Below are 19,481 nucleotides of genomic sequence, written 5' to 3'. Positions count from 1 at the left end.
TCTAAAGAAAGAAGCTGTCTTGTGTCTGATGCATTGAAATGGCTAAGCCTTGATGTACTACAAATTTATTTTCTTACTGCAATCCATCTTCCGCACCACCAGATAAATGTGTTCCACAAAGCTAATCTCTAATCTCTAATCTCTAATCCCCCCCTTTTCGAGCTGCTGCAGTTCACTGTGCAGACAAGCAGCAGTCACTGCTCCAGCTCTGTATGTGCAGAGTTGCACCCTGCACTGGGTGAACACAGCTTTTATGCACCGAACACTTTAGAACTAACAAATGAAGCGATGAAGAGAGCACTGAGCGGCTGAACGAGTGTCCCAAACTTCATATAGCCTTCATCTGCTATGAGCTCAGGCCTCCATCTGGGGCTTTCTCTAGCAAAGCGGCCTCTGCTGGAGAGCTCTTTTCTCTTGCTTAAAGAAGAGCACCAGCAGAAGTCTCAACGATTCCACTCTAACAGCACAAATGCCTGCTTTGCTCACCAAACAAAAATACAGTTTTGCTGCCAAAATGTGCCAGTGCTGTTAGGGCAGCATGGAGGATGAGAGCAGCAGGGCACCCTTGGGGCAGATTTGCCTGTAACGCCCTGAGCAGGGCCCCTCCTGCCCAGGGACAGGCTTAGCTACACCTCTATTTGTTCCCCACTGCTTCACTCTCCCAAGAGGAGCTTGCCAAAGCAGCACAGACCAAACCCTCCAGTCACAGGAGGAGATGCCATCAGTCATCGTGGGCTTGTTTTTAAGCAGTTTTAGACAGCCAGGGATTGTAAGTGATGTATGAGCTCTGCCCCAAGCTGCCATGCAGGCTGTGCATCAGCAGAGCCCAGCACAGAAGTCAGGCAAACGCTCCACTAGCTCAGCAGCAGACATGCACTGTACAGCACCTCAGACCCAATAACAAGCTCACCCCCGAAAGTTCGGCTTTTACACACTGTCACAAAACCTGTGAGATGCTAGAGATGACCGTTCAGTTTTGAGGGTTTTTGTTGCTTTCGATTTTTCACTGAAGCCATTTTACGATCCTGAAGTACAGCTCTGAAAATAAAAGGTGTGTGATGTACATGTATTGGCTTCATGAGTTTGACATGGGCTTCATGGGAAGCCTTGGCAATTATCCCTTTTTACCAAAACGTGTAAAAAAGTTGGCGTAATACAATTAAAAAAGTTAACATCAATAACCAAAAAAAGCTTCAACCAGTGTTAATAAAATTCCCTTTAAGTCACAACAATTTCAACAGGCAAATAGTCCCAATACAGGCATTGTAAAATAATAAATTTACTCCTTTCCAAATATTATCAAATCAGTCTAAAAATGACTTGTCTACACTGTTGTCATTAAGAACACATTACGAATTCACTTTGTCATCAGATGCCGATATTGTTGCTCCAGAAAGTGTGGAGTATTAACTGCAATTTAGCAATTAAGCATAGCTTTAAAAAAACTGGTTCCTCACATAGAAGTACTGTGCTTGCCAGACAAGTAAGATAATGCTTCAGGTATAAATCAAACAAATTAAAGCAGAATTATACCGCAGTTTTCCTTGAAGACAGGCTTTGTGTGTTGCTTCTGTCAATATTTAAGAAACTTAAGAAGCAGAACCTTTGGTTCTTTTAGTCAAGTAAAAATATTCTCCTGTAACCACAAAAATAAACTTCCAAAGAAAATGGAAGTCCACCAAGAAGTCCACTTTCAATAAAACTGAGGTAGCACTGCTCTTTTATTACGTGTTGTGTCAGAGATTTCGATACAAATCCTCATCTACCACTCAGTTGACTGACAGGTACAGTAACTTTATAAAAACAGTCCCAACATTTAGTTTGAAACTGAAAATAAAAAGGAATGATTTGACTCGGTCACAAGGAGTTAGCTTCAAGTGGCAATGAGCCGTATTACAAAAAGCTGTTGCTTATGTTGTTGGATTTGTTGTCGTTGTTTTTTAAGGGCCTTATTAGGAGGGGATTAATGCATTTCAAGTTAACACTGCTATATTCTTGGTATAAAACCTTAAAATTATTATAGCCTAAATTTTCAACAATGTAAACAGCACTACGCACAGTACAGACCTGCCCTGACAGACATAGTATGAAAAACTTAATCTGGCACTGTATAATTTAGCAATGTTAATTTAACCTAACTAAAAAGATCTACATTGTGCAAGAAATATCAGACTTACTTATACTAATCTGAAGTCTTAACAAAAATGCTTAACTTGTAGCCGGGGTCAAATATTTCAGGGTAAGAGTAAAAGGAATAACCAAAGTTAAGAAAGTGCCTAAAACATGATACAGCATTTTAGAGCCCTTTCGAATACAAGGCAGAAAGAGGTGTAAAGTAGAAAAGAAATCTGGAGCCTTGGTAACCTCCAGAAACATCCAGAGTTTACATCTCATGAAGGGCAACAGGTTGCTTTCATCACTGCCGCTTAAATGCTGTTAAGTCTGTTCTTCTGCACACAGACCCTCTGTGTCTGAAGATGTAATACATTTGGTTTCTTCCTCCTTTTTCCTCCGCTCCATTTCCCACTCCACAAAGGTATCAAAGAGACTAGGCCAGGCCTCGTCTTCACTGTAGTTGCTAAGGTCTGGTCCGATCACCTGAGTAAAATTTAGAAACATGTTCCATGTGTCCCGGGAGATTCCCTTGATTCCTGAGGGGTTCTCTACTAGGAAGTGCAACCACTGGTCCAAAATGGGGGGTTTGTTTTGGGTGAAGACTAATTTCCAAAGGGCAATGGCTATTTCCCGATGCAGCGACCTCTGTCCTTCCTCAGAGTCCAGGCCGAACTGAAAGGTGAAGCGGTAGAGATCCTTGAATTTATCTTCCTGCTTGGCTTCATGTAAGAGGCTGGGAAACCGTGCACAAATGCCATCGATGCTGTCTGCATTTATTGCTTTACAGCCTTCAAAAAACTCCTTCCTATTAAGCGAGAGAAGAAAAATTAGTGTGAACACTTCTCATGCACCGAGCACTTCCCTCAGTAGGTCAGAGTGAGCGATTTCAGCAGCATGTGGATGCCCCCAGCCCCGAGCTCTGGGTAAGACGTTGCCCCAGGTCCCTCCTGGCTGGGGAACCCCCCCACAGCACACACGCCAGCCCAGCTGGGGCACTGCAAGCACCCGAAAAGCTCTGCAGTACGGCCTTCCCAATACACGGTACTCCCACAGCCCAAGCCTTTCACCAACACAGAGCAAACCACATCAGCCACAGGAGAAGTGCTGAACACACTGGAAAATACCACAGCTGCTCCACAACACCACATACAGAGCAGCTCCATGTGATACTGCCTGTGCCTGAGGGCCCATGCTCTGGACAAGCTGCTCTCAAGGAGGAGCCATTGAGCGCTGGCCTTCCTTCAACGTGTCGCTGCTCTTCCAGACTGAAAGGCAGAGCGGTGCCAGCTGTGATGGTCAGCAAGGGCACGAGCAGAGTGCCCCACACCACATGGCGCAGGCTACAATGCAACACACAGACACTGCTCAAAGCAGGGCTCCAGGCAGCACACCAACAACCTGCCACGAGGACAGGTAGCTAACTGTGATTTGTTTCATGATCAGGAGCAAGTGTTGCAGTGTAGCAACCAGCTGGTATCAACCACACCACAGACTGTGATGTGGAATTGGGTGGAGGGAAGACAGAAGAGCGCAGAGCGCAGGAGATCAGAAGACTGCCTTCCCTTCTTCGGCCAAAGCCACCCCTGTGCCCCTATCATGGAACACACTGCTGAGCAGAGGTAATCTTTCACCACTGGATCTGCATCTCTCCCAGAAAATCAAATCATTATTAAAATGATTGGGCAGAATCAGAATTCAGTCCAGTGAAACTGGTTGTGCAGAATCAGACACCGACAACTCCTTTCCCATACTGCACAGCCCTGCTCTCCTTCAGCCCCTGGAAAATCCACGTTTGCATTCAGCACACTCCCACACCCACACGGCTGCTGCAGAGGCAGGGGAAGCTGTCAGTGTTCAGTGCACAGCAGAGGCTTGGCTGAAGGCTCAGAACACCAAAGTAATTTTAAATGTTATAAGCTGAGTAAAAATAGTTACAATTACTCAAATCGATCTCAACTGACCAAAAACTCCAATAAAAGCTCTTTGCTTGCTCTTACCTGGACACTGGTAGGGAACTCAGTGTGTGGGGAGGGTGTTTTGGTTTGGGGATTTTTGGTGGTGGACTGGGTAGGTTTCTGGTGTGTTTCAGCCATTCTGTCATTTCCTGCAGCACTGGAAATGCTATGGGCTCACTAACTGACAGCCTTGTCAGGACAGACAGAGCCTGCAACACCAGTCACTGCAGAAGCATGTCTCTAAGCTTTAACAGGACTAGTCTTGGAGAAAGACATTATGTGTAACATCAGTCGGGCACAAACAGTTCTTAGCAACGAGCTTGCTTTACACTTTTTGACAGAAAGTAACAACAGAGTTGACAGCAACTACTAAGGACTCTCACATTATTTTAAAGCAAAAGTTATTTGCTCTGTCAAATCTTAACTTTAAGACAGTGCTGATACAGAAAAACTGGTTTTGTTAGTCAAGAACAAACCAATGTCTATAGAACATCTCCATGTTGTTCATCATTAGTAGTGTGATGTCCAGAAACATTTTCAGTTCTGAAGCCTAATGTGAGGGAGCAGGAGAGGACAATGCAAAGCTTACCTTCTGCAGCCACAGGAATGAACTGCACCGAAGCACAACTGTTAGAAGAAATACCTACATGAAGTTAATGAGGCTGTCTCTCTGATACAGATGATAGGACACAGTTTAACATATGAAAATAATTAAAATTCTGCAGGAACTAACCTTGTAAATTTGCACATAGTAGCAGCCTGGAATTTCCAAGCCAGAACTAGCACTTTAAATTCAGTGGGATCAACACAGAGGTCATTGCAAAATCGTTCCATTCCTTCCTCCAGTATGGCATCTTCCCGTTCATCCTTGTATCTCCTAAATAACTCTCCAATCCTTTGGAGGGACGATTCTTCCGCGCTGGAGACAGAGTCTTTCTTTGTATCCCCAGAAAATACCGAAGGACCGGACTCCAGAGCAGCATCCGCTTTCTTTGTCCCGTTCACAAGTACGTCTCCCGAAGACTTCCCACACGCCGAAGCCTGCTCATCTTTGTGGACAGCACTTCTCTTGCTATGCGATTTGCTGCCCGTTTCCCTTTCCCCATTTTTGCTGCCGAGGGTAGACGAAGGATTCTTGCACTTGGTGACGCACTGGCCCATGGTGCAGGGAGCCTGGCTTCATTCAGAGCAGCTCCTCGCCGTGCCACAGCCCCGCGGCCGCCCCTCAGCACATCGCACCATGCCGCTGGCGGCCGTCCGCCAACCTGGAAAACAGTTTCAGAGTGAAAGAGCTGCTTCTCCACAAAAAGCATTGCAAGCATTACACGTGGGATAACATTCACCGGAAGGAGACAGGCTTCAGGATACTTCCGTTTCGCCTGCTGAAAAGGAATAGTGTGCAGAAAGTCAGTGTATGCTGGAAACTTTGGGCGATTCCAGGCCGCTTCACCTCGCTCAGTTGCTGCTGTATATTAACAGGTCCTAATAAAGGAAATTCCTAAAATTCTTATGGCAACATAGGTTACAAAGAGGTTGATTCATGTGCGGATTTCATCGTGACAGACTGCTCTAACCCAGAAATATTTTAAAGGAAATGTTTTTTTGTTTTGTTTTTTTTTAAAGTCTGCCCACGTTTTAATTACAGAGCACAAAACAGTGAAACAAAACACTGGGTGGAGGTAAGGGAGGGCCAGCAACAAGGAAACCTGACCCAGACCAGGCACACAGAAGTAGCAGTAATCCCAGTTCAGTTGGTAAAATAAAAATTAAAACGCCAAAACAATTTCCTTGTATTTCATTTTCATAACCCCAATGCTAATGTGTTCCATACTTGGAAGGGACTTCTCACCCCCAGAGAAGGGATCTTAAATGATGCCATAAAAAGTAACCAGACAGCCTGGCACTGCCCTGCCAGCACCACCATGTCTGTTTCTTAGAGCATCACCAGAAAGCAGTTGCTCATCATAATCCTCTTCCATGTTGGAGCCTCAGACACAAATGGGGTTTGCTTCATAGCTCTGGTTACTGCTTCCAGCTTACAGAACAAGTATGAGAAGAGATGAGAAGTACACATGAAGAAAGCAAACAGATGTCATGCCATCCTCCCGTGCTCTTTCTCTGGAGAAAGGGAACCTCCTGCTATAAGCTGGGAGCCACGTCAGAGCAGCAGCACACGCTGCAGTTGTGAACACACATCCTTCCCACCACTGTGCCTGCATGGGGCAAACAGTGCAGCTGCAGCTCTGTGGGCAGGCATTGGGATTCCATCCACACTAACAAAACGAGCTTTAAGAATTCTTCAATTCATCACTCAGAATTGGTGTAATTTTTTATTATTATTATAGCAGGAGGAACAAACTCCTAAAATTGCTTTGAAGATGAACTCCACGACATGATTTCTATATGCAAGGGAAATGCAATCTAACATACTCAAGAATAATTTCTTCTTCAGTTGTATCTCAAATGATTCACTAAGATACGCATCTCCACATAAATCATTTGTAGGAATTTCATGGGTCCTCAGCAGCTCACAGCTATGAATTGCAGAGCTGCCACAAACCCAGGGAACGCTGCCTTCTCCAGTCTGCACCACTCCTTTTCTCAGGATATTACCAGACAGTGTAATTTGCTGCTCCACAGCAGAACTCCACATGAACTCCCAGATATCAGCCTTTCTTCTGTTCTTTAAATTCATCAGAATTCAAATGCCAAGTCCAATTCTTACTCTTCCAGTGATTTCTTACAAACAATTTAGCACTCACGCCCTTCATTTTCCTCCTACAAATAATAATAAACTGCACTGCATCCACTGGCATTTACTCAGTGCAACTGGTTTTCTAAGAGACAAGTCATGCTCTCAGCTGCTCCTTTATAGAATGCTTGAGCTGTGCTCAATCTGCCTCATGTACTACTTGCCTCCACTTCCCACATCACTCAGCATCAAACCATGATGGCAGCCAGAGCCTCAGAAGGAAACAAGCAAGAATTCAGAGCTTTCCTTAATGGAGGATGGAGGAAGGGGTTGGTTGCAGCGTAAGGAGCTGCGCTGACCACCATGCTCAGTGAGTATAAAGAAAGCGTTCCCAGATCAGTGGCCGGAGCTACTTATTCAACTGGAGAGCAAAGCAAATGTCACACCTAGGTCATGTCAGTGACAGAGAAGGGAGAAAAGGAGGTATGGGTATATTTCTCCTAGTTGGAATGGAAACTTCAAATAAGAAGTGTCCTGCGTAACTGACCCAAAGGTTACTCTGGGCTGGCAGCAAAGCACCAATTCCCAAAAGAATCAGTACTTAATAGCAAAATTACTGTAAGATGGTTATACAACTTAACAGTGAGACAGAAGAGACGACGCTGATCACCAGTTTTGCTATTCTAGTAAAAGACCAAAACTCAGGACTAACAATTGGACGCACTCAGCGCTACAGGATATGGTACTCCCAGAGCAGTCTGATTACTCAGACAAGCACTGAGTAACAACCTACAGTAAATATGAATCAGCATGATGCCCATCTTCCACACAACAGAAACTGCCTAGCAAGGCATCTCTATTTCCTTCTAGAGGAGAGAAAGCAGCTGGAAACACAGGAAGACTGCAGCCAGTTAAAGGAAAGCCACCCTCTAAGAACAAAGGATGTGTAGACCATATTACCCAGAACGTAACACAGGAAGACTACATAAGATTGGAAGGACCCTGTTAATGGTTTGTTTTGTTTTTCTTTTTTCAAGCCCTATAAAGCAGTGCGTTTTTATCTCATGTTTTCAAGTGACCAGATCCCACATAAACCAAGAGTTGAAGGGAGTAAACAACAGAGTGATTGGGCAATAACTGGCACACAGAACACCACGCTCAATTGAAAGCACCTGAATTGTAGTGGGGAAGTTAATAGAACATGCAAAGGAGATATCTAAGACACCCACTATTTTCCTCCAATGACTAACATTGCAGCAATAGAAATTATTGGTTACGTCCAGAGAATAACAAAATACAGCCACGCATTACTCTGTTTAATAAAGTGTTGCATCACGAGGTATTTACAGTGAATTTTAAAAAGCAGGAAATACCATGACATAGGAAAAGAATAAAAGTTTAAGAAGTCCTCATAAACAAGTTTAAGACACCATATATTAAAAGGTACACAGCTCCCCCAGCCAGTAAACCAGAAGCAGTTCTTCAGCCAAGGCAAAAACAATGGCTCCAGCTTCACCAAGCCTCACCCCAGCCTCAGCTTCCTGCAAACAGTTAGACAGAGGCCACCAGCACAGTACGGAATTTCACAGTGCATTATTTATCTTTTGTGGGCAGGAGGTATGACTTCTAACATAGCAGGTCATAGGGAACAGCATCACGGGTGCCCCCTCAATTTCCAACTCTGAACAGGCACACAATGCTCTCCACAGGGGAGGCACCAGAGGATCACTGCAACTGCTGAACCAGAAGCAATTGCAGTTCCAACAGCTGACACTGCAGCCATGACCTTGTAAGCAGACTTCTACTTACATCACTCCTATGATGTAGGCAGTCATTCCATTGGCTTTCACAGCCACCTGCAGGCCCTCTGGGATCCACATGGAACACTGTAAAACAAAAGGGCTGAAACAAAACTTTACATTTCAAAGAGACAATGAAAACCATAAAATGCACTAAACTGTGCAGTAGCACTTAAACTTCTGTAGTCCAAACTCATTTGTTAAAAGAAACTTTATAAAACTGGTTCACTTTTTCACTTACTGAGTAGCATTAACTAACTATGCATTATTATAGAAAGCACAGACCAAGTACTGAATACAATGGACAAGTTCAAATATTTGTTAAAAGTAAACACAGACTTCTGGCTAATTTAATGCTTTCAGCAGGGGAGAGTTCATTCCTCATCTCAGGCCCTCAGGGCAAAACTAACATGGGGTTGTCATGGCTGTCAAGCAAGGTCCCCAGAGACTGGAAAAAGGGAACCATCACTCATTAGCAAGAGAGGGAGGAAAGAGGAGCTGGGGAACTACAGGCTGGTGAGCATCACCTCTGTGCCTGGGAAGACTGTGGAGCAGATCCTCCTGGAAGAGATGCCAAGGCACGTAAGGGATGAGCGGGGATCTGAGACAGCCAGCACGGCTTCACCAAGAGAGGATGGCGCCTGACCCGTCCGGTGGCCTTCTGCGACGGAGCCTGGCATCAGTGGCCAAAGGAAGGGCACCTGGTGTCGCCTGCCCGGATCCACGCGAGGCCTTCGGCACGGTCCTGTGCCACGTCCTCGTCTGTGTGTCGAACAGAGCTGGATCTGAAGGTGCTGCTCAGTGATAAGGAACTGGTCGGCGCTCACAGCCAGAGCACTGCGCTCAGTGGCTCTGCGTGCGGGTGGAGGCCGACAAGCAGCGTCCCCCACGGGTCCCTCTTGGGAGCGGCGCTCTTTAACCACTGGGACCAATGGAGGATGGCGTCGAGCACACCCTCAGCAGTTTGCGATGGCACAGCAGAAGGGAGGGCGGCACCCGGCGGGACCTGGACAGGCTGGAGAAGGGGCACACGAGAACCTGCTGAGGCCGAGCAAGGCGCAGCGCGGGGTGCTGTGCTCGGGTCGGGGCAGCGCCAGGTGTGTGCAGACTGGGAGAAGAGCTCACAGAGAGCAGCCCTGCGCAGAGGGACGGGGGTTGGAACCGGCTGATCTCTGCAGCCCCTTCTAGCTTAAGTCATTCCGTGCTACCACTATCAATGCATGTTAGCTAAGCCACTGTTTAATCTGTGAATACCAGACAGTTGCTCCCTAGTACAGCATAATCTGGGTCTAGAAATTAATTCTCTTTTTTTTTTCCTTCTCTAGCACATTCTTTTCCATGTTTGTTTTTTCATGTTTGTTTTTCCATGTTCAGTCAAGTTGACTCAGCCTCATTTCTTTTCAATTCCCAACTTTACCAGGATAACTGAGAAGCTCTTTCGAGATAAGGACAGACAAAGGCACGTCTGCTTTGTATAGCAAGTGCTGCACCTGCAGCTCCTTGTCATCACTTCTGTTCAGAGCTGATGTAGAGAAAAAATAAACAAGAAAGCTGTGGCAGCTCCTCTGCTTAACCGTGCAAACACTGAAATATCTCACTGTCACCGTTAGTGCAATTAAGGAGCAGGCAGGAGATCAAAAGCTGCTTTTCTGCATGGTTACTTTTTACATGAGACCTGGTTGTGAGGAATCTAGTTGGAAAATTAGCTTGTCCCATTGTTTTCTCAGTAGAAAGTAGAGGGTGGATGTAGAAAGATAGCCATAAAACACATTCTTACATGTGCCATTCTCCAGATAAAGCGAGTTTTCCTCAAACAGAAGTCCCTTACACAGATGGTGCTGAGCAAACAAGAATACGACATACATTAGATCAAGGCTATTCTAAAAAATGTAAGTCCATGGAAGCAGGCATCCAAAACACTTTGAGAAGGCCAGGAACTGTCAGGCACTACTTTTGACTGTCATACATACCCACAGAGCAAAAATGCACCCTCACTGAAACATTTTTAGACAATTTTTGAAGCTGATATTCCAAAAAGCCTGCTCCCTACAGACACGCGTCCTCTGCCTCCAAAGCTCACCTTACATACCATAGATCCAGTCCTCCCAGAGGGTTGTTCAGACTGTGTTCTCAACATGTCATGCTGTACAGACCCCCATTCCTGTGCCACCACTCCTGCTGCGTGCAGTGCAGGCACCAGTCTGGGTTTCTATCGGACCACAGCTTCCCAAAATTCCACAAAATTCAACAGCTGCCACCTCTCTGTTCATTTATTTTGCCTGCCTCTCAGCTAAGTAATTGTTCTTATATTCACTTGGGGAACAAAGGGGAGGCAGAACAGGGAGCCCTGCAGCCTTGCTCCCCCAGGAACCCGTGGAAATAGTGGAGAGGCAATATCTTGCAGTCTCCATTAAAAAAAAAAAAAAAAAAAAAAAAGCATTAGCATGGCAACTTCACACAACAAACAAACTGCTCCCCAAACAGATAAGGACTCTTTCAGAAGCCTATGATCCACCAAACCTCAGTTTCTAGCGGACTATATCACACACTGGCAGCCAGCATGCATTCCAAGTTGAAAGCAAGAGCCCAGCTCTCCAGGGCAAGGGTTTTAACTCAGACTTTGGGGCACAACGAAGAGGCACAGCTGGACACCACAACCCAAAGCACCTCCCTGGTTACACCAGGAGCTTCAGACTGCAGCTGCTCTGAGCAGACCCCAGTGTTCGTTAGTGAACCCAGATGGCAGTCCCTGGGGAAAATAAGGGAGCAAAAGAAGCACACCTCAGGATTGCTGGGACCCTGATCTACTCCCTTGTGTTTTTTGCATCCGTGTCTGCCTGCCCACTGTGGCTTGGGCTCTCTGGAACACCGCAGAAATGCTGTGGGTTCTCGCCAGCTCAGAGCACAGCTCGCACAGTCCTAAACAAGTGCACACTAGCGGGGGCTGCAGCACAGCTCCACGTCTCTACTGAAGATATGCATTCATGCAGAATTACTTCTTCATTACTTAGATGCAGTGTAAAAGCAAGAAAGCTCTGCTGTAATTGGTTAACAGTGAACTGCAAGTTTGTCAGGCTTCCTGCTTCAACATTTTTCAGTGAACTAGAGTCAGCTCATGACCAATGAAAAGAAGAATGGGAACTCTGCTGACCTGTTTCACATCAGGATAACAAAACATTCTGGTTAGCCTTACTTTTTGGAATCAAACTGCAGTATTCAAGGAACCCAAACAACTAGGACACAGTTTGCCTCAACAAAATACATCTGCCTCGGAGTGGAAGCAAGGCATGCAGGTGGGCAGTGCAGGACCAGATAGGTTGACTGACACCTGGCAGCAGGTCAAGGGCCAGCTCTGAGTGCCCACACAGCACCACCCAAATGCTATGGCTGAAAGTGGCTTCCCATGAGCTCCAGCACTGGGACTGTGCCCAACCCCACCTGGGGCAAAGCCTATCCCTGAGCACCGTGACTTCTGCTCACAGAAGGCACATTGTTTAAACAGCTTTTCCAGCACATCACGCCTGAATCCCTCCCTCTATTTTGCATTCTCTAACCACGCAATACCCTACATACTCAGCCCCATCAAGAAGCTTTAAATCTTTTCCCAATATGTGCTTCATCCTAATTTATTAGGTGGACAGAAAGATTTGCTAGGATGATGGAGGCCTGTAACCAGTGGTGTTCCTCAGGGGTCTGTGCTGGGTCCGGTCTTGTTCAACATCTTCATCAATGACCTTGATGAGGGGATAATGGCCACCCTCAGCAAGTTTGCCGATGATACGAAGTTGGGAGGATTGGCTGACACGCCTGAAGGCTGTGTTGCCATTCAGCAAGACCTGGACAGGCTGAGAGCTGGGCAGAAAAAAACCGGATGAGGTTTAACAAAAGCAAGTGTAGAGTCTTGCATCTGGGGAGGAATAATTCCATGCACCGGTACAGGTTGGGGGATGAGCTGCTGGAGGGGAGCTCTGCGGAAAGGGACCTGGGTGTCCTGGTGGACGACAGGTCGGCCATGAGCCAGCAGTGTGCCCTTGTGGCCAAAAAGGCCAATGGCTTACTGGGGTGCATTAAAAAGAGCGTGGCCAGCAGGTCAAAAGAGGTGATCCTCCCCCTCTACTCTGCCCTGGTAAGACCTCATCTGGAGCACTGCGTCCAGTTCTGGGCTCCCCAGTACAAAAAAGACAGGGATCTCTTGGAAAGAGTCCAGCGGAGGGCCACGAAGATGGTGAGGAGCCTGGAGCATCTCTGCTATGAAGAAAGGCTGAGTGAACTGGGTCTGTTCAGCCTTGAGAAAAGAAGACTGAGAGGGGACCTGATCCAGGTCTATAAATATCTAAGGTGTGGGGGGCTGAATGGCGAGGCCAGACTGTTTTCAGTGGTGAGTGGAGACAGGACAAGGGGAAACGGCTGGAAACTGCAGCATAGGAAGTTCTGCACCAATGTGCGAAGGAACGGCTGTACAGTGAGGTGACGGAGCACTGGAACAGGCTGCCCAGGGAGGTGGTGGAGTCTCCTTCTCTGGAGATGTTCAAGACCTGCCTGGATGCCGACCTGTGCGACCTGCTGTAGGGAACCTGCTTTGGCAGGGGGTTGGACTCGATGATCTCTGGAGGTCCCTTCCAACCCCTACAATTCTGTGATTCTGTGATTCTGTGATTGTATTTTCACAGGATAAACCCAAGTCTGGTTAGCTAACTAATGCACAATGGTAGAAAGGTATCTTCTGGTGGTTCTGTAATATAAATAAGTTAATGAACCAATTGACAGAGCAGAAGTACTTGCTTTGAGAAATTTGTTTAGGCTACAAGCAAAACAGAGGGGAAATATGACAGTCAGAGGATGCAGCCATTCTAGATGACACCATCAATTTCAATAAAGCTGAACCCAGAACCAGGCTGGATTCCAAGCCATTTCTCATCCAGTACACACTTCAACACTCAAACCCTGGGTGTGTTTGAATCCACCAGTTTCATGAAATAAAGACTCAGTCACCACGCAGCTCATCTCCATCTCGTTACAGCTGTCAGCCTTTCCCCTCTCCCCTTCACATGCAAGATGTATAATCAATTCCTTCATCACTTTTCCAGGGTTCACTGTAACTTTTGCACAACATAACAGATCTCCAGCACTTCAGTATGTGCTATTCACAACAAAAGCAGTATATGCCAGGGGCAGAGCTACCTTATATGCTGAGACACAACCGTTTCACACCACTTCAGCAAACGTGCCGATCAGAATACCTGCAGAAACCACGATTCTCAGATGCCTGACACAGACACACCAGGCTCTGAGCATTTGAGTGCTGCGCTGCAAATACGTACCTTAATTTGTCTCAGGCAACTCCATAAAGTACAGAAATCTGCAACTATCCTACAGCCAAACCAGAGTGACTCAAAAAACAGCCTCGGTCTACAGACCGAGCCGGGTGTGTGTGGATTTTGCAGTGCTCTGAGTTTGACTAGCAGATTTCACCCAGAAGAAATGGAGGTACTTCCATTGCTTCTGTACAGCAGAACAGGATTAAAGTGGATTGTCAGTGATTTCTGTACCAATTAGTTATGCTTAAAACTGAGGTAACAAGTTCATAACTCCATATTTCTCCCTGTTCCCAGCAATTCAGAAAGCTACACTAATCCCGCAAAACCAGAAAGCCATCGTAGCAGCTCTGGTTAGTGGTGTACCACCTCCAGCACAGCTCGGATCAGCCAATAGCACCACGCAGGTGCCCAGCAGCACCCAGCAGCATGGGGCGGGAGCCAGACTGCCTCCTGACATCACCTGTGGCATCAGATGCTCACAAGAAGCTCTGCCACCGATCTCAGTGAAGTCTGCCAGCCGACCGAATCACTCTCTTCATGCAGTTGTGCAGGAACTGCAGGAGCACCCAGCCATGTAAATATTGGAATAAACACCAAGTTATGTACAAGGCATTGTACAAAGTGGAAAGGCTTAAAAGCAAACAGAAACCTTATAGCATTTTAAGAGCATGCACTTGGATTTTTAAAACTGACTGCCATTTTTGAAGCAGAAGATACACAAAGTCACCTGCAGAGACCTCAGCTCTCTCTAACGAGTTGCCCATCACAGTGCACAGCACCAGTTCTTTACACAGTGTGCAGATGCTAACTGCAGCAAGAACATCTAAGCAGACCCTCTGAGCCCTCTGACTTACATTACCAGTTATAACACAGAGCATCAGCTCCCCCTTGCCAGCCTGGTGGCAGCTTCAGCCACCATGCTTTGTAGATAAATTTTCACCTATCCTTGATTTCACTCACTTGCTGTTTGTTTCAGAAACCTGGTAAGTTGTGTGGGTATCTGTCCCTGTGTCTCACAACAAGTACACTCCCTAACTCCCTAACAGGCAGTATGCGTTGTGTATCAGACCCGTAGCATTTCTGGACCACCCATTTGAGTGCTAATACAGAGTATTTGAGGATCTCCACATAGACCCACTTGTAATGAAAATATTGAATAGCCAGCACATGGCCAAGTTCTGGGACATCTAGATTTACAGGCCTAAGCTTCACTAAGCTACACATGCCCCCCATATCCATTTGGTGCTAGGATGATTTGTCTCCCTCTTAATTTTCCAAACAAAAGGCTAACACTGACAGCAGTAATTGTTTCAAAACTGCAAAAAGGAGAACTCATATTACACTAGGAAAAAAATTAGAGTAAGAGCTGACAATTTGCCACAGTCTGCTACTACTTGGATGCAGAAATAAGAGCGGTATTTTTCAAGAGCACAAAAATCCTTTGAATTGTTTTGTGTTTTTAAAGAACACGGTTACTAAAAAGGAGAAGTGAGACAACAAATCGTCACACTGTCTTCAGCAGCCTGGCTTTCTGGCAATAAAGATCTGCAACAGAAGGTCAGTATTAGCAGTCTCACATTTTTCTAAGTTTTGTTTTTCACAAAGCAGATGTCCCAGACAGAACCGCATTTCTAACTTTCCTTCCGAGACACCAGAAGATCATCACAGCTTACTCTCTTCAGCACTCCTGTCTTTGTTTGCCTACACTATTACAACCTCTACAAAAGAGCTCTTTAATACAAACAACTAAGCAGCCCCTGACCCACCAACCTCCTGCTTCCACTTCAATAACACATCAGTTGACAGGAGCACTGTCCTCCCGGACAGATAAAATGCAGACCTACCGACTCCAAAAGGGTTAGTTCTCAAGCTAACTGCTAGGCAAGCAGCCTTGATTGACCTTTTTCCCCCAGTATTTCTTCTGGTCTGGTTACAACAGAGAGCAGAACATAGAACCATCACAGCCAAGCTCCTGGTGACAGGGACAATCTCTGGATGTCATGAGAAAAGGTGAAGATGAGGTGGAAGCAAACAACACGAGCACATCTCCAAGTCTGGGGTCTTCCTTCTTGGGACTAAGATGATCAGGGGGCTGCAGCACCTCCCCTATGAGGACAGGCTGAGGGAGTTGGGCTTGTTCAGCCTGGAGAAGAGAAGGCTGCGGGGTGACCTCATTGCAGCCTATCAATACCTGAAGGGAACCTACACCCAGGAGGGGAGTAAACTCTTCAAAAGGGCTGACAACAGCAGGACTAGGGGAAATGGTTTTAAGTTGAAGGAGGGAAGATTTAGGTTGGATGTTAGGGGGAAGTTCTTTACTAGGAGAGTGGTTAGGCCCTGGAACGGGCTGCCCAGGGAGGTTGTGGATGCCCCCTCCTTGGACGTGTTTAAGGCCAGGTTGGACGGGGTCCTGGGCAACCTGATCTGAATGTGTATGTTTGGTGGCCCTGCTAGGCAGGGGGGTTGGAACTACATGATCCTTGGGGTCCCTTCCAACCCGGGTGATTCTGTGATTCTGTGATTCCTCTCGCTCTCTGAAAGGCTGCAGCCCAGGTCAGCAATTACCCGACTCAAACTGCAGTTAACAAGTGATGCAGGAGAGGCTGGGTGTCTCAAACAACACGTCTGAGACATCCCACGGTATCATAACAATAACAATAGTGGCATGGGCAGTCCAGCAGTGTTATATAGGGTTTATTGCAGGAGGCATATCACCAGAAGGCAAGTTGCCACAAAATTACCATCGTTTCCAGTCTAGTTACTATGTCATTACTACTGACTAAGTTAGAGTCAGGGATACAATTATTCCGTGTCACCCAGGCAGATAGCCTGCAAAACACTAGAGCCAATTAACCTAGTATTTTCAGAAGGAGGGAGGGGAAAGAGAAAAGGAATTATGAGATGTCCAGTAACCAGAAGACAAAGCCTACCAAACAGGGGCTGGTAAGGAAAGGAAGACAGTGAGCTAACCGGTCAAGACAAGAGACAGACCCTCAGGGAGAAAGAGCTGGAGTGGAGAAGCCCAGCCAGGGAATCCCCATGGAGGGGATAAGGGTCTGCTCTTATCTCATGCCTAGCAAGTCCCTTGAGCATTACAGATTGAGCTTCCAGTCTCCCAAAATCTTAGCTAGAAATCTTCAGCTCCTCTTTTATTTTTAAGGATGAGCACAATAGAAAGTCCTATTTTTCTAACATCACATACCTTTAATTTTACAATTCCTTCTTACTCCAACAAGCTTTCCTGTTACCTTTATTTTTACAGACCAGTGTGCCTGATGGGACAAAGACCCTGGTTCTGCATCTTCCAACTTTTCACAAACAGCCAAAGCCCCAAACATTTTTGCAGTGCCCCAAGGCTCTACATCAGCATTCTGAGCAGTACTGGGGTACTCAACACAGACTCACAGGCATACATCTGTTCACATCCAAACACATCATTTTCTGGTGTGAGTAAATGTAAGTTTACAAGGTCTGAAGGTTTAGAATAGCCGTGGCCATTCCCTGTTCTTCCACTGCCATTTTTCCCCACTTTACTTTGCCCTGCCCCAGTGCACATGCACACACGACATAGGATTTTCTCCCCTATCTTAATGTAGAAGCAAAGAAATCAGTGGGATGGAGCCTCACCCTCATCCACATGCAATTCCATCACAACAAACCCCTCTGTCTTAGAAGTCAGTCAAACGGACTGGTGGCTTCTCTTCCTCAGTACATACCTCTTTAACTAATTTTAACTAATGACTTTCAAAAGAGCTGTTCTGGGTTTTGCCTCAAAAATCAGCATTTCAGTTCATCTGATCATCCTCTCCTACTGTGTTATCCATGCAAGTTAAAAGATATAATTATGAATGAATTTCCAAGATCAATAAGAACAAGTGAAGCAAAATTGTCTATGAATATGGCAATGGGCAACTCCAAAACAAAGTAAGAGAGCAGGCAAGGAAGGCACCTAACTCAGCAGACAATGGATCATACCACAGGTTATCAGTCTCAAGAGGAAAGCAGTTTCAAAGCATCACACTGAGCTGCGTAGTCTGCCATTAATAGTTTTGTCAAATTATTTAAAGATCTAACTTGTGCCTGCATAGAACTTGATTTTAGAAAATGATCAGAATTTCAGGAATCCTTGCAAGAGAAGATGCTTGCAGCGAATTTGTAATGTCAGTTCTGCTAACTTGAACTAATTCCATGCAGATCACAAGTTCTCCTTTTCCTGCTGATGTGCAGAAAGTCTTTGCTTCAGGTTGTATGTCGCCTTCCACGTAAAGGGCTGTAAGGCCTTCCCACACACCATTAGCACGTGTGCAGGGGAGGCGTAAGATTTAAGACAAACCCTGGAATTGACAAGAAGGCGAAGCCAGACCTCTCCACTCTCACACAGAACCATTCCTCCTTCAGAGGAGCTCCTCAGAGCAGGAAAAAACAAAGCAGAGTTCAGATGCACTTAAAGAACAGCAGCCCTCGGATGTTCCCTCTCTCCATTGCTAGCCCAACAAAACACTAAGATCTCAGTCTCACATCAACTGTTAAATGAAGAGGCTCCCAGGCCAACAATCAGAGTGTGCTTACAAGAGATGCCTTCTGACTAATGGCTCCCCCAAGAAGGAAACAGCACACAAGGACTGCTGCCCAACACAGAGGCCTGACAGATATTTCAGGATCCACTGGCCCGTTCTGTGCTTTGGGTCTACAGCTCAGCTCTTCGAGTGCTTCACCTGCTTTCCCCTCTAATTATACTATGGATGGTATCGTTTGAAGTGAACTTACAGCTGTGGATTAATGCTGTACATAAGTACTTGTGCTCCAGTTATCAGTGAAACATTTTGAAGGATGGCACATCGGCAGCATTAACTGTTTAAAAGATCAGAAACAAACAGCTCTTTCCAGCACCGACAGGAACGGTTTGTACTTCTCAGCAGCGCTCCCCAGCAGTGCGGACCGCCCAGCTGCAGGCCCAGGAGCCGCCGGGGCAGCGCAGCAGGCACGGCCCGGTAAGGAACTCATAGCTGCACCGAAAGGCGAACGGAGAGAGGAACCGCTCTACAAAGGCGGTGTGTTCAGACAGCAGAGAACTGCCTGCCTTCCAGGCCAAGCACCGCACGCCTTCCTGGAGCTCCGCTTTGCCCCCGAGAACTCCGCGGCTCACCTCCAGCGCTGGGGCCCGGACCGCGGGAACCTCCCGAGCGAGGCGGCCGCGTTGCCCGGCCCGGGGCCGCTACAGAGGGCGGCTCGGACGGAACGCGGCAGCCCCCGCCGGTGGCTCGGCCCCGCCCGGCCCCGCTCGAGCCCCCGGCTCGCCCCGAGGCTCCGCGGCTCCGCACGGACCGCCCGCGCGGCAGCTCCGGGCGAGGCTGTGGCTCCCGGCCGGGCCCGGCGGCGGCCGCCGCCCGCGCAAACGAGAGACGCCCCGCCGTCAAGGGGCGGCGGCGACGGCCGAAGGGCCGCCGAGGGGCAGAGCGCGGGTCCCGCCGCGTCCCCGCAGGGCAGAGCCGCGCCGCCAGTCACTCACCGCCGCGATCCCGGCCAGCCTGCGGAGCCCCGCATCACTTCCGGGGGCGAGCGGTCAGCTGGCGCCGTGACGTCATACAGCGCGCCCGGCGCC

General features: G+C 47.1%; 1 protein-coding gene across 4 annotated transcripts; it reads right to left on the bottom strand.

The window, feature by feature from the left end:
• Positions 1 to 1,187: 1,187 nt before the first annotated feature.
• On the bottom strand, positions 1,188 to 19,472 carry DCUN1D3 (defective in cullin neddylation 1 domain containing 3). Of its 4 annotated transcripts, none has more exons than XM_048962435.1 (4): positions 19,389 to 19,460; positions 8,572 to 8,648; positions 4,804 to 5,335; positions 1,188 to 2,920 (listed from the first exon to the last, which is right to left on the bottom strand). In XM_048962435.1, exons 3-4 carry the CDS (start codon positions 5,229 to 5,231, stop codon positions 2,437 to 2,439), a joined length of 912 nt encoding a protein of 303 aa, XP_048818392.1. In that variant the 5' UTR covers positions 5,232 to 5,335; positions 8,572 to 8,648; positions 19,389 to 19,460; the 3' UTR covers positions 1,188 to 2,436. The 4 variants fall into 4 exon arrangements, with proteins under 4 accessions (XP_048818392.1, XP_048818390.1, XP_048818391.1 ...); XM_048962433.1 differs by lacking the exon at positions 19,389 to 19,460 and adding an exon at positions 9,089 to 19,118; XM_048962434.1 differs by lacking the exon at positions 8,572 to 8,648 and having other exon boundaries at positions 19,389 to 19,472.
• Between the last annotated feature and the right edge of the window lie 9 nt (positions 19,473 to 19,481).

Source organism: Lagopus muta, chromosome 15 (genome assembly GCF_023343835.1).
Source record: "Lagopus muta isolate bLagMut1 chromosome 15, bLagMut1 primary, whole genome shotgun sequence".
NCBI classification, from domain to species: Eukaryota; Metazoa; Chordata; class Aves; order Galliformes; family Phasianidae; genus Lagopus; species Lagopus muta.
This window is presented reverse-complemented; position numbering and strand designations above follow the sequence as displayed.

Bases quoted from the DNA above. Each gene is read 5' to 3' on its own strand.
- DCUN1D3 (XM_048962434.1), bottom strand. From the start codon at position 5,231: ATGGGCCAGTGCGTCACCAAGTGCAAGAATCCTTCGTCTACCCTCGGC. The intron at 2,921-4,803 runs GTTAGTTCCTGC...CTCGCTTAATAG, and splicing joins ACTATGTGCAAATTTACAAG to GAAGGAGTTTTTTGAAGGCT.